Source organism: Pangasianodon hypophthalmus, chromosome 21, assembly GCF_027358585.1.
Source record: "Pangasianodon hypophthalmus isolate fPanHyp1 chromosome 21, fPanHyp1.pri, whole genome shotgun sequence".
NCBI classification, from domain to species: Eukaryota; Metazoa; Chordata; class Actinopteri; order Siluriformes; family Pangasiidae; genus Pangasianodon; species Pangasianodon hypophthalmus.
In genome coordinates this window covers 19,342,770-19,357,543 of record NC_069730.1, presented here as the reverse complement: position 1 = coordinate 19,357,543, position 14,774 = coordinate 19,342,770, and the positions used below count along the sequence as shown (strand labels likewise).

Below are 14,774 nucleotides of genomic sequence, written 5' to 3'. Positions count from 1 at the left end.
TGTCACTTATTAAAGAGTTTTACTTTTCAATTCAGCATTAATGCAGCTACTCACGCTTATAAGTTACTGTTTGTGTGTGTTTTTAGGGTTACTCTTTTATTTTTAATTTAATTAAATTTTTAACTACCACGTTTGTCCAGCAGGTGGCAGGAAAATCAAACAAATACTGATTTATTTTCTGTACCACTTATCCTACACAGGGATGCAGGGAGCCTGGGGTCTATCCCAGGAGACTCAGGGCACTAGGCAAGGGGACACCATGGACAGGGTGCCAACTCATCTCAGGGCACAATCACACACACACACACACACACCACAGACAATTTAGAGATGCCTACAGCCTACAGCACATGTCTTTGGACTGGGGGAGGAAACCTGAGTACCTGGAGGAACCCCCTGAAGCACATGGAGAGCTCCGTACACACAGGGCGGAGACAGGATTCGAGGCTCCAACCCTGGAGGTGCGAGGCAAACATGATAACCACTAAGCCACCATGCCCCCCTAGGTGAAACATACAACATGAAATGCAAACTCTTTAGGTAAAATTAGTGGGGAAAAAAATCAGAGATGCATCCCAAATCAAGTACAAAATGGGCATCCCAAACCAAGTACACAGTTATTCTCAGTGTTATGGCGTATTAGCTCTGTATTTAATTACGTAAATAGAAATCTTTTCACACACATGACCTCAAACATTCATACCATGTGAAGATCATAAATGAATAGTTCAAGTAATTTAAACTTATAAACCCTCTCTAATGGTAGAATATCTAGCCTACTGGCATTTAAAATGTTTTGCTAACTATAGTTAAAGTAACAGTTTAGCTAAAATTAATTTTACCATGACATGTCTGGTGTGTTTAATTTTGCACTGCAGCTACAAGGTTGATGTAGCCAACAGATAATAGAAGTTTATAGCTACAAGTTTAGTGAGATGCTATAAGCTAAATCCATGTACACTTGAAATTTTGGCTTTGGATTCGGCTTCAATATGGAGCAACAAGTGTCTTTTTAAATCTGTGGCACCCTTTAGTTCATCTGTATAGATAACAGTCAAAGTGTTGGAAATCAGTTTTGCAAATCTCTTTAAGACAAATCAGACAAATGTATTCTGAGACGTGTGTGCGATGATTTAGGCATGCACTTTCAAGTTAGTACTTTTTAACTATAAGCAGAAGGCAGTAAACTTCCATTATTATCCACACTAGCCGTGTTCCTTCAGTGCAAAATCGAAAGAAACAAAATTCCAACACTAAACATACTCTGACTGATCATCTACATTTGCAGTGTGTATATCTGTATATTCTGTAGTGCTACTTTGGTGTTGTGTTCATTTACCAGTAGGAAGTTTGCCCAGCAGGTGGCACATAATATAAATTTAAACCATTAAGAGTAAAGAAGGAAATGTAATGGAAAAAAACACACCTTCTGTTTGTTTAGCCATGTTAAATGTGACACAACAGAAATTATTTATAGTATGAAAAAGAATAGCAGAAATGTTCTATGATTTATTGGTCACTGTCATTTAATCACAAAGCTTCCAAGTCTAGTTAAATAATAAAAAGCCCCTGCAAACATGTAGACTACGTTTTAATTTGTATACCGTGACAGCAAACAGTTGCAGAATAAATAAGGTGGCGTTTAGGGATATGAAGATTACTCATGGCAGTGGCACCTGGCCTGTGCCTATAACTGGTCCTAATGCAACAAACAGTATCAACCGCTTGGGCTGATCATGATCCAACTGTACTTTCTGATAATTATCATGCCTGAGGTATAGTCTTATCAAGATTGAGTTACAAAGACTCTGGATAAAGGCACAACTTCGTAACCTACTGTACACTACAACATATCAGGCTTGGGTTAAAAAAAAAAAAAAAAAAAAAAAGTGAATTCTTAGACCTGGATATTTGCCAGAGCAATATTTCCTCAAATTACAGTATTTCTACTTTCACACAAGTGACTTTGTGCCAATGTTGCCAACATAGTGACTTAGTGTCATTCAATCTGACACCTTTTTGGACCCTTTTAGCAACCTTTTCACTGATCACCATTGTTCTCAACCACCAATCACTAATCACCAGATAGGATAAACTTTATTGTCATTATACTTGCATAGAATAAAATTTGGTCATTGTTCCCAATGACTAATCACTGACCACCATTGTTCCCAATGACTAATCACTGACCACCATTGTCCCCAATGACTAATCACTGACCACCATTGTTCCCAATGACTAATCACTGACCACCATTGTTCCTGACGACCAATCACTGACCACCATTGTTCCTGACGACCAATCACTGACCACCATTGTTCCCAATGACTAATCACTGACCACCATTGTTCCTCACGACCAATCACTGATCACCATTGTTCCTAACTCCTAACTACCACTGCTTCATTTAGTCTGTTATTGATGTGAATTAATTATAGTATTTTATGTCAGTACATACAATAAAGAGTTAGTTTGTGTTGCATTGATCAAAGAATTCTTCTTTCTATAAGAAATAAGATATAATCTATCTCTTATCGTTAGGGATAAATTCATAAATTTAAAATTTATATCCTGAATTTATATATTTCTCTAAAGCTGCTTTGTGACAGTGTCCACTGTGAAAAGCGCTCGCTACACAAATAAAACTGAATTGAATTGAATGTATTATTGAAAGTCTTTCTTATTTACATTCCTGTTTTGATATGCAAATGATCACTGAATATGAAAATCAGTCCCCAAAGCCTTCTGGTGACTTCTAGTGACTTTTTGAGTACTTTTTGATATGGATTACCATATTTTCCCTTAAAAGAGTTGGCAACACTGTTTTGTGTCACATCCAGCATGGCATTCTGCCTAGTTTTTCATAATTACGTAACAAAAAACATTAAAAATAAATAATACATTAGTCATTTCCTTTTTACCAAATCCTTAAACAAGTCTATACTTGTGCAACTATTCCAAGAATAGTGACTCATCCGGTTTAATTACGTGCTGAATGTGAACTCGGATCAGAATCTGCATTAGACCCACAGCTCTGTGCTTCTCACTGGTGCCTTGTACACGATATTTCACTTTTACATTCCCAGGTACACCCAGTGCAACTTAGTTCAGGGGGGAGATAAACCTGAGAAAACAAGAAAACATGTAGGGCAAGGGTATAAGATAAAAAAAAGAACTGTATATATAACTTTTTTTGTTCACTTTTATTTTTGAATTTTTTAAATTTTAAATTATGTGGATTCTTCAGTGATGGAGTTTCACTTTCATCAGCATTTTAAAAAATTTTTGAATTGCTTATTATAGCCTACTTAGATAGCAAGTGCATTTTATGGTTAATTTTGTATTTCAACTTGAAAAAATCACTGAAATTGAAAATGTTACTGGTAGTTTTTGTTTCAATTACTATAAATGTTTAATACTGTACTGTAAGACTTTACAGCAGTAAAATATCGATTGCTGCAATTTTACTTTGACAATAATTTTAGATTAGCCGAATAAAGTTGCTAATAAATTTTTATTTTCCTTATATTTAATAGCAGGTAAATATTGAAATAATTCTTACTTTTTTCCTTGCCTTCCTTCCTTCCTAGGAACTGAACTAACATGGATGAGCTCCAGTCATTGTAGACCCTGGCTTTGTGTACATGAGTGATGCATAGAGACGAATTAGGGAAGGATTAAACAAAATTATGTTTTTGCAGTCACCTAAACCTAGAGCCCAAATTCTCCCCAGTGAACCTAAAAATGTTCCGTTTAATCAATAAATACAAAATCCTGACTAATTTTAGGTGCATTACAGAACAAGTGATATAGCATGTTTGTTTAAAATGCAAATTAGATGTGATCGTTACTATCAGGGCTTTTTGTGTGATCCACTACAAGCCGTTTTAAAAACACTGGATTATTGACATGAGTGCAGCTGGTTAGCAGTCGTTAAATCAGATAATTTTAGATTTCTCTGGAACTGCTACAATGGTGGGGTTTTTATTTAAGCATAATCAGGCTGTGATTATGAATTATTAAGGAAGTTGTATGTCACTGTACAGTCGCAATATGAATAAGAGACTTAACATCTGTTTTAATATCATTTTGCATTTACAGTGGCCTGCATAAGTTTTCACCCCCATTGAACTTTTTTACATTTTGTAGTTTCCAGCTCCTTTGCAGTCACTCTTGGCTTCTTGGTTGCTTCTCTGACTAATGGTAGATGGCCTGCTCTAATCAAAGTCCCAGTTGTGCCATATTTTTCAAATAATGAATTTAGTTTCACTATGTGGGATGTTTGGAATATTTTTTTAGAACCAAATCTTGATTTATACTTTTTGAGATCTTTGTCCTGGACGTGCTTCTTGTTCTTCATGGTGCTTTTTTTTTTTTTTAGGTATGTTCTCTTACATAGTTTTAGGTTCTTCCAGGAACAAATTATGTCATTTAGGGGTTTCATAATCAGGGGATACTTACGCAGTTACAATCATTTTTATTTGAAATCAATTTTGCAATATGAACTATACTGGTGATTTTTCTTCTATTTTTAATATTGTGGGTTATTTTGTGTTGATTCGTGAGATATACTGTGTATATAATCCCAGTTGAGTGTATTTCAGTTCCAGGTTGTAACATTCCAGGTTGTAAAAACGTCTGTTTTTTGTTTTGTAATTTTGCCTAGTGCTCCTTTAATGCTGTAAGTACATTATTAACAATGCCAGTTAATGTGGCAGAGCACCAGAGGCTTGGGTTCAGTCGAACTACTTCCTCTGCTGGAAATAAAGAAATTATTTCTATAATAATGTAAAATATTAACTCTTGCTAACTCTGAAACAGCATTGGCTCTACATAATCTACACTACGCTGTAGGTCTGTATAACATTTAGTCTTATATTTATAGCCTTATTTTTAATATAAACACCTACACATGAAGCAGATGTGCTGGACTTGCACTTTCATCAAATCATGTCACAGATATTACGCAGGCTACCTTTATAACACTGCATATCTCCATGCTACAGAGAAGAACTTCACCCTAAACTTACTAAGTGGTTTCAGTTTTATCAGACTGGATGTTTCATTATTCTGACTTTAACTAAAGTGAGTGTGCTTTTCTCTCTCTGCTCACAGTAAAGTCACATGAACCTCACATGAGAATAATCACATGATACACATTTAAATTTATGGTATGTTTCACACATTTATCACATGTAGTGCATGTGTTTATATTTTCACACGCTTTTTTCCACATGATTCATTTATGTTCACTTGATTTATTTTCAAATGATTCATTTTTCAAATGTGATTTTTTTTACAATTCATTTCACTTCATATGTTAATATTTCACATGATCCATTTACTTTCATTTTCAATTGATTCACTCATTTTCACGATTCATTTATTTTTACAAGTGATTTATTTTCAAATGATTCACTAGTTTTCATATGATTCATTTATTGTGATGTGACTTATTTTCAAATGATTCTCTGATTGATTTAATTTCACACAATTAATTATTCATGTGATATATTTTCAAATGATTCACTTAGTATATTTTCACAAGAATCATTTTTTACGTGTGATTTATTTTCAAAGGATTCATTTATTTTCATGTGATTTTTTTTTTTTTTTACACAGCACTGGATCCCCTCAAGGATGCCACCTCCTGTACTCCCTATATACACAACACTGCTGTCATCCACAGCCCTGACGTCATGATTAAGCTTGCTGATGGACACTGCTGTGATAAGACCAACAATCTTGGTACCCCAACAACAAGAGTGAGCCATTTCAAATTTCTGGGTGTCAAGATCTCAGACTTGGTCTCAACACATTGACATGCTGCTAAAAACGCACAACACCACCTCTATTATATCTCTACAAAAATTCAGGTTTCTCAACTTTCAAAACCTGCCCCCAATCATCCTCACACATTTTTATCTACAGACAGCAGAGATGGATAACATCATTTGTTCTCTGCAAATGTGCAGAGACTCAGGAGAAGGCACTCACACTTCCCAAAGGCACTCGTCATTTTAAGCAGGACAAAAAGCTGCTCATCATTTACTCAACATAAAGTACTTTAACAACATAAACACATACTACGCCTTAAGGGAATATGTCTCATCTCACCGTCATCTGTCCCCATATACAAGCACAACATGCACATATTGCACATACACACTTCACTTCACACTAACTGATGTCCATTCATGTGCATCACACTGGTGTGTCTTGTCTTGTCCTCTTGTGTATATGTATAACGTACATAACAGAGCTTCTCCATATGATTTTCCACAATTTTTTTATTTTATTTTTATTCTGTAACAGCTGAGTACCTAAGCGTACCTTGTTTTGTTTACACAACGCTACTACCTTATGTGTCACACTGTATGTCTACCTACCCTATGTGTCCTTTATGAGTGACAAATAAAGCTTATTTTCATTTATATTTTTACACATGATTCATTTATTTTCACATGATTTTTTTGTAGGAGATGTGTTTTCATTATTCACATGCAATTTTCACACATGAATTATTCTTTTTTTTTATTAAGGTTTTTCAAATAATACAAACACAAACAATGACAATAAAAACAATCGGACAAACAAACGAACAGACAAACAAACCCACAGCGCTGAAAATTAAACGAGTACATACAGTGTACCTGAAAACATATATCTCTACCTGCTTAATACTATTTCCTTGAGCTGTGCAACTTTAGAGTATATAAAGCCCATTGAAATGCATTCATTTCCATCTAATCATATGTGAAAAGCCTAAAATGACATGTGCTATGTATTTGTGTATTTTTTGTTCTTATATAACAGCAATGCATAACATGTCTATACATATCACATGGCAGACCACATTGTTTCAGACATAGATAAAGTCTACTTTCCCTTCTAGATAGTATCTGGAACAATGGTATGGGTTTTTTTGGTTTGTTTTCCTGTTGGCTGTGTATGAAGCACAAGGCGGAAATTGTGCCTCTACATTTCCAGAGAACAGCTTCAGCCAGTTCCAATAAAAGCTGAAAGCAGTCCTCCCCAGCGCAGCACTCCTGACAGGGAAGGCTGAGAGATGGGTCGCTGTTCCTAATGCTGGTAAATCCTTAAACACTCAGATAGAAACTGGGTTCATTCGTCATTTATACACACCAGTGAATTTTAGGATGACTGTTACACCGATTTGACCTGATGCCAAGTGCAAACTGCAAAGGTGAGTTTAAATGAAGCTTGTGGAGATGTTGACAAACTCTGTTCTCTATAATCAGGCTATGTTATGTACGACATTATTAAACCCTCTAAAGCAATTTTTCTGTATTTGTTTGTGCTTAATTTATGTAAGAATAGATAATGGGTGCCTTAGTTATAATCCTGCAAGCAATCCTACTTCTCTCCAGTTTTGGCTTCACTGAATCTTCTGGTAAGTTTTCTACTAATTTTTACAATTCATTACTATTTAGCAAACAAACAAGCATCATATAATCTTGTCTTCACACTAAAATTCCATCTAACAACAAAATCATGGTTAAAAACTTATATGGTTCAAATAGGCTTCTAGTCGTGCCAAAATATGCGGCAAATAAAACCTTTGAATCCTTGAATCCTTGAAATATGTTAAATGCTTTCTCCAATACTTTGCTGATGTCGACTTATCCATCCTTTTAGGTTATAAACCAGTTTTTCCATGATCTTTTTTTTTTCGTTTCGTTATCCCATTGTGTCATTCTCTTTGTTGTCTGTCTAAATTTACATAACTAAATTTGTTTCAGTTGTTCCTCATGTTAAAGGTGCCCTATGTAATGTTCAAAAGTTATCTTAGAAACACCTGTGTTTTGTAAGATATTGCCATGCAATGGATTTTGCTAGATTTTTTCCCCCTTTTTTACTTTTTCCCTAAAAGACACTTGATGTAGTTTCAATATAAGAGATGGGTCATTTAGAGGAAAGTTGAAGACTTGTTGAGCTTTTCACAGCAAGAATAATTCTCTTTAATTATCAGAGGTGCCAACATTTATGGTCTGCATTAGCATTTCCTTTTTTTACCTGTTGCTAAAGAAATAGCTGAAAACTTTGTGCTCTCTCAGCTCAAGCAGACCAAACAAGAATAAAGTTCACTCAGCAGAAAAGCTAATTCGCTGAACAGGAAAAGAAAGGCTCATACTTGCTTCCAGTAGAGGATATTTTTGCTTCTGTAAAAAATAAGTAACATTGGACATTTGCCATGGTGTTTCCTTACTGTACTGTAACTTGGCACACATCCTGAAGAAAAGAAATTAGCCATCACTTCCACCAACATACGCCAGGATTTTTGTGGTAAAATTCTGACATGAACCAAATTCCAAACAGTGAAACAATGAATGACGCACATCAGGAAGAACAGACATTAGAAAAAGAGGACAATGACAAGAAAATATAAATGAAAAAAAAAAAAAATAGTGAATAAATTAGTCGACATATTTGTGGCACTTAATTTAATTATTGTTGGTGTCGATGAGAATTTCAAATAAACTGATATGTTTCTGACACCTTTAAACCATTTTCAGAGCTTCTGCAATGCTTTAACGATTATGACACCGAGCTAAAGTGCAGTTTGACCTTGGCTGAACCTAACAGTTGTTCTGAAAACCAACTCAGTGCTTCAGTATACAGCAGGTTAGTTCAGCTGATGGGTGAAAATGACTTTTTTTTTAAATACAGTATATCAGTGGCATTTGCTTTATATTGTCCTTTCTTGTTGCAGATTGTTTACATGCCATTTTGATGAAATCCGTCCTGGTGCATGTGAATGCAGAATCCAGGTGCAAGGGTTTGTTCTGAGAGAGATATTCACAGTAAATGTGCTGAAAGGAAACAAGGCTTGGCACACAGACAATATCAGCACTGAAGCAAGCAGTAAGTGAATGACTGGTTGTACTGAGGGCTGCATGACTATTCATTTTGAATTCAAAAAGCACTCAAGCATCTGTGGTTTTTTTTTTTAGTTAAATCAAAAACTGATTCTGGACATCAGTATATTTAAGCTTATTTATTAGTGCACTGCATCAAACAGCACTTCAGTTGACAGCCATACACAGTCTACAAAATATATTTCCAGCTTCAGTGCTTTTGAACTGAAATAGTTGAATCTGGAGCTGAGAGTGCGCAGCATGGAAGCTCGTGCATGTCAATAGAGCCCTCTTTATAGCGCAGTGGCCGGCCTTTCTCAGATAGACAATGCGATGTCTAGAGCAACATCTAACTGTTGTTTTTGGCACCATATTCAGCTTTGGCCTCAGTAGCACTCAAATACGAGGGTGTGCTTGCGTGTGACTCTGATCAGACTCTAAACTAGCTAAACAAGTTTAGACAGTGACATGCAACACGCAAATCTGAAAGTGCCCTTTCACACAGCACTGGTCATGGTAGAATTCACTCTGCCATAGTGCTAAGACTTTATTTCAATTTTATTTAGCTTTAAAGGACAACACTAATAATTGCAGGAGGAATTTACTCAGGAGTAGGTGGGGGTTGGTTTTAATAGTCATACAAAGAGATAATATTCCATTAAAGCAAAAGAAAAAAAACACTTTTCCCAGTGTAGTCTTAGACAATATGCGGTTGACTGTAAAATTGGCTTCATCTTAGTCTGAAATATTTTCAGACTAACAAAGAACATTTGTTGCTGCTTTCCTCACTGTCTGTATAGTCGAAATCCCCACAGCGCTGACTAGTGAATATATTTACACAGCCCCTAGTTTATACAGGCATATCTAAACATATCCTGATATGTATATCTCATATCCACACATCCAATTATATCATTTTATTTCTTCCATGCAGTTAAGCCTAGAAGACCAATCATCACGTCAGTCATTCAGAAGACAAATGGAGACTTTCTCATCACCTTGAACACCACCTACATACAGAAAACGTTTTCTGAATCCCTGGTGGTGGAGCTCCAATATGGCATTGATGGAAGCAATGATTATGTAAGTCTCTTAATACCCATTATTAAAAATGTCAAAAACATATGAAACTATGAAAATAATTTTCACTTTTCATACAGGTGACACAGCTTTTGAGAAACGGTCAAACTGCATATGAGCTTGTGGGCAGAAACCTTCAACCTAATTCCAAATATATTTTGAGAGCGAGAGTGAAATCAAACTACCCACCTAATAAGACATTCAGTGAATACAGTGAAGCACATGTGTTCAAGACACGTAAGTTTTATTGTGGATGTGTGTGTGAAACCATTTACTGAAATTTCATCAGCATGTTTAACAGGAGTTCATGTCTTTGTGTCCCCAGCACAATCATTACAAAACCTTCTCAAAATAATAATCCCCATATTATGTCTCATTCTGATCATTTGTATATCTTCAATCTACTTCTGGTTCAACAGGTAAGATCTCTTTCATTCTCTGTTGTGTTGGTTTTTTTTTTTCAGAAGGGTTTGGTTATAATCAGCATCCAGTATCTCGTCAGGTCGGATTTCACGGACGCATTTCAGAGCAATGAGTCCTGGTGGATTTATCACTACAATCTCACAATACTTGAATGCATGTGGGCTTGGCAGTATCATATTAGAGTGCATTAGAGAACTTGCATTAGTGACAGCCTTATTTTCACTAGACACAGTACTGAAACTTTTGGCACTAGAAGAACGAAACTGTGCTTTTTCTATCAGCCACCTTTGCAGAACTAAAAGTACCAGTTAAATGTTTTTTTTTTTAGTGCTTGCCTAAGATCAACATCGGGAGGTGGGGCTATCAGCAGTGTTTGTTGCTGATTGGCTGAGCATAGATCCTGCGTCACAATCTGCAAAATATACAGACAAAATATATATATGCTATAGGTGCTATTTACTTTACAATTATTTGTCTCAATATTTGTCTATTTAAAAAATGTAAATAAAGTTAGTTCACGCATTAATTTCCAAATACGCTGCACCTTTAAATTAATAGAGTCCTTATAATAGCATTTTCATTTAGTATTTTTTTAATCAACAATTTTTCACAGATTTTTCATCTTACTGTTATTGTTGGTGAAATTCAAAAAATTCATCAGTAAGACTTCTGATCAGTAAAGGAACAATATTAATCCAAGCGTTTCTTGCAATGCCGTTTTGTGTATTTTGTAGTTTAAGTTACATAGTATACAAGTGACAACATGATATACAAGAAAATGTGATTTATGATCATTATCAAATCAAGCGAAAATGGCAGAAATGATGTAATGGCCATTGGTCAGACAACTAGTATGCATACACAGCATGCAGTTTGCTGTTGCTTCTGTGTTTCATTGTAAAAGGGGGAAACTTCTGGGAAATGGACCCAGTAGTGTTTACGGAATGACCTGTATTACTGTGAATTAGGTTCCAGTCTGTTTTTGACACCTTGATTCCCACCTGGGATTAATAATGTGTTTATAATCTTATGTTCCCCCATGAGGTGGTTGTAATACTACATTTCTACCAGAGAGGTCTCCAAATCCCCTTTCACAAATTTCATCAACAATTTTGTCATGAAATTTTTAACTTCTTCTTATCCACATTCAAAAAACCTTCATCGAATAGCCTCTATGTCAGAAATTCATTACTGATTTTTTTTTTTTTTTTGCTCCTCTTTATTACAGAATCCTAAAACCATGGTGGGACAAGATTCCTACTCCCAAATTTTCTACGAATTTTGTAAAACAGGTAAGCAATGCTGTTTCCATCATCAATATGGAGCATTTCTAACAATACATTTTCACAAATCATTCATTTCTTTCTCGTTTTTACATACAAGTTTAACATACAAAGAAATACATGAAAGTTTATTCTCAAAGAATTTATCCTTTACAGGTTTTTGTTCGACATCATAAAATTAACTGGAAGATTTAATTGACCTATAAACTGAGCTGCCTGTTTATCTAAATAAATTTAGTGTACAATGGCATTTCGTTTCTGTCCATTTGCTAATGTTAATAGAGATAGTTTACTGGAGACGATTGTGAGAATAAGGTATTAGCAGAAAATAATGCACCTGATAAATTTTTCACAGCTTAATTGTTAAATTAACAATATTTTTCATATTCAATGCTGAACATCAGATTTGCATACTTTTCTATTGCATCTGGAGAAAAAACTGTAGCTGTGAAACTTTCATATTTCTAAAATCGTAAACTAGGCAATAGTAGCCTATTAATCTCCATCAGTGGACAGTGGATAAGTTCAACAAAACAGACTTCATGTGAAAACTGTGATGAATTTCCTGGTTACACAACTGCACTATTTGACCATGTAGTACACAGTTATAGAAGGGATTTATTTATAATCACACTATCCGGTGTCACTCAGATGAGGATGGGTTCCCTTTTGAGTCTGGTTCCTCTCACGGTTTCATCCTCCTATCGTCTCAGGGAGTTTTTCCTCACCACCGTCACCTCTGGCTCACTCATTAGGCATACATTCATACATTTACAGTTTATATCCTGGATGTATTTATTTCTATAAAGTTGCTTTGTGACAATGTCTGTTGTTAAAAGCGCTATACAAATAAAATTGAATTGAATTAAAAAAAAACACTGGAAATTCTTTAATTCTTGGAATATTTTCCTACAAAAGTACAAGACGCTTGATTTCATTCCTTCATGCTTTTTTCTTTTCTTCTATCAGGTCCCACAGTTACTATTACTTCAAACGGAGTTCTCGTCTGTCAGTCTTGATTCAACAGCAAACCACATCGCCAAGAAGATATGGTAATTCTTTCATCTTTTATATGTTTAAAATTTGTAAAATCTAGAGTGTGTCCGTTTATTATGTTTCTAAAAATGAATCTCCTGTCCACAGTGTGGAATCTTCTCAAGTCCAGGGTGAAGACAGTCACTGTAGTCTCAGTCTGGGGAAAGGTGTCGATTCAGCGCCACTGATTTACTCCACGACAGCCTACGAGAGAGTGGACGAGAACAGCTCTGAAGGTGTTCGGTTTGAGCTTGAAAAGGGACACCAATCTGCAAACGCCAACCAAGTATATGAAAATCAGCAGTCAAATGAATTCAGCTCAGGAATCAAAAATAGGTCCTATTCGCAATCAAACTCCAGCGGCTCATCCTTTTTTAATCATCCAGTTTTTCCGAGTGAGAACGTCCTGGTGCTGCCGAAGCACCTGGACCCAATGATACAGACAGATTTTGAGTACAGCGTGTGGAATGGTTGTACAGACTCTGGAAACTCTACACTGATTCACATCACACCCCCCAACAATGAGACGGCTGTGGTTCTCGGATATCAGAGCATCGGTGACCACGATGCTCTTAGCACTTGTAACGATCCAATCACAGAGGAGCCATTTAGCATCAAGAAACCACAGGATGTTCTGATTTCCGTCCATGATAGCATCATTATGCCAGTGGAGGAAGGGTACCAAGCTTTTCCAAGTGTTGCCTGAAACACTGGAGAATGGAAGAACTACAAAGTTAGAATTAGATTAGAACGTCTCTCAGGGCAATATTACGGCAAATGGTCATTTCTCATTTTGCATATCTTTCCAGGCATTCAAATGGACTCGAGGTTTGATGTGACATCTTCGGGTAGAACTTCCTTATGTATATTTATATGTCAATTTCACGTCAAATTCCTTGGTATTTGATATGCAGTAGTGCTACACTATGCATTTGTGTTGCATATACCATGAAGATGAACATCACTAGGAAGCAAAATCATAATTCTCTCTTAAACTTAAATGTTTTGGATGTCCTTTTGTTATTTAGTTACCCACTGTATCGTTACTTCAAGCTGATGTTTAGCTTGAATTTATGCTGTTGTTTTCCCCAATTTAAGCTTTTAACGCACATCTCAAATCCTCTATATACACTAAATACATAAAGCTGCTCTATATAGCTGCACTGAGCTACAGGAAAACGCTGACTCCAAAAAGCATGTTGGAAATTCTACATGAAAGATCAGTGCCATAAAGCCAAAATGTTTCTTAACAGACTTACATTAGAGGTCTTAAACATTCAAATATGCATTCATGTGCAAATTTCTGAAAATTCTGTGAAATTCATTCTGACACTTTCATTATTTACAGTTTTTCATTTAGTGCAAGTATAATAAAATGTTACTAAGGTTTAAGACAGATGTTCTGTACTGCTATACATCTCTGTGAATATGTTTACATTATTATATAAAGTCTCGGGGGTTTGAACAGTCATTTCGATTTTTTTATTATTCTTTACGGTTTTTAAAACTAAGATCTTTACATTTTACAAGTAAAGAATACAACCCTTTGTGCCATGCAGGTGTAAGAAAATAATCACTGACACAAAATTACCACAAAATTGATTATTTTCCTATAAACAGCACATCATAGTGTTTTACTCCTCTTATACCACAGCAATGCTAACAGTTATGTACTTATTAAATAAAATAACATGACATTATCTATATTATCTATCTGTCTAGATGTGTGTGTATATACAGTACTGTGCAAAAGTCTTAGGCACGTGCAAAGAAATGCTGTAGAGTAAAGATGTCTTCAAAAATAATGAAACTAAATGTTTCTACATTTAAAAAAAATCCTATAAAGAGCAGTAAACAGTAATAAATGAAACAAAGTCAGTATTTGGTGTGACGATCCTTCGCTTTAAAATAAAGCAGTATCTGAGGTGCAGTGTGTGCAGTTTTATAAGGAAATGAGCTGGAAGTGTTACTGAGCATCTTGCAGAAGCAGCCACAGTTCTTCTGGAGACTTTGACTGTCGACTCGCTTCTTATTTCTGCAGCGAAACCCAGCAGCCTTCATTCTGTTTTTATCT

General features: G+C 35.5%; 1 protein-coding gene and 1 long non-coding RNA gene across 3 annotated transcripts; both read left to right on the top strand.

Annotated features, from left to right (window-relative positions):
• The first annotated feature begins 411 nt into the window (after nt 1-411).
• Nucleotides 412-6,400, top strand: LOC117600001 (uncharacterized). The gene is made up of 3 exons (XR_004580356.2): nt 412-506; nt 5,116-5,171; nt 5,623-6,400. It is a non-coding gene; the product is annotated as an uncharacterized LOC117600001 (long non-coding RNA).
• Nucleotides 6,401-6,989: 589 nt separating this feature from the next.
• On the top strand, nt 6,990-14,171 carry LOC113546473 (uncharacterized). Of its 2 annotated transcripts, none has more exons than XM_026946372.3 (10): nt 6,990-7,207; nt 7,337-7,414; nt 8,538-8,646; nt 8,735-8,886; nt 9,814-9,962; nt 10,040-10,196; nt 10,285-10,378; nt 11,611-11,674; nt 12,635-12,717; nt 12,809-14,171. In XM_026946372.3, exons 2-10 carry the CDS (start codon nt 7,345-7,347, stop codon nt 13,404-13,406), a joined length of 1,476 nt encoding a protein of 491 aa, XP_026802173.3. In that variant the 5' UTR covers nt 6,990-7,207; nt 7,337-7,344; the 3' UTR covers nt 13,407-14,171. The 2 variants fall into 2 exon arrangements, with proteins under 2 accessions (XP_026802173.3, XP_026802172.3); XM_026946371.3 differs by having other exon boundaries at nt 6,991-7,207; nt 7,342-7,414.
• Nucleotides 14,172-14,774: the final 603 nt, after the last annotated feature.

Coding starts and splice junctions, on each gene's coding strand:
- LOC113546473 (XM_026946372.3), top strand. CDS start 7,345: ATGGGTGCCTTAGTTATAATCCTGCAAGCAATCCTACTTCTCTCCAGT. Junction 10,197..10,284: donor AGCACATGTGTTCAAGACAC/GTAAGTTTTATT, acceptor TTGTGTCCCCAG/CACAATCATTACAAAACCTT. Junction 11,675..12,634: donor CTACGAATTTTGTAAAACAG/GTAAGCAATGCT, acceptor TTCTTCTATCAG/GTCCCACAGTTACTATTACT.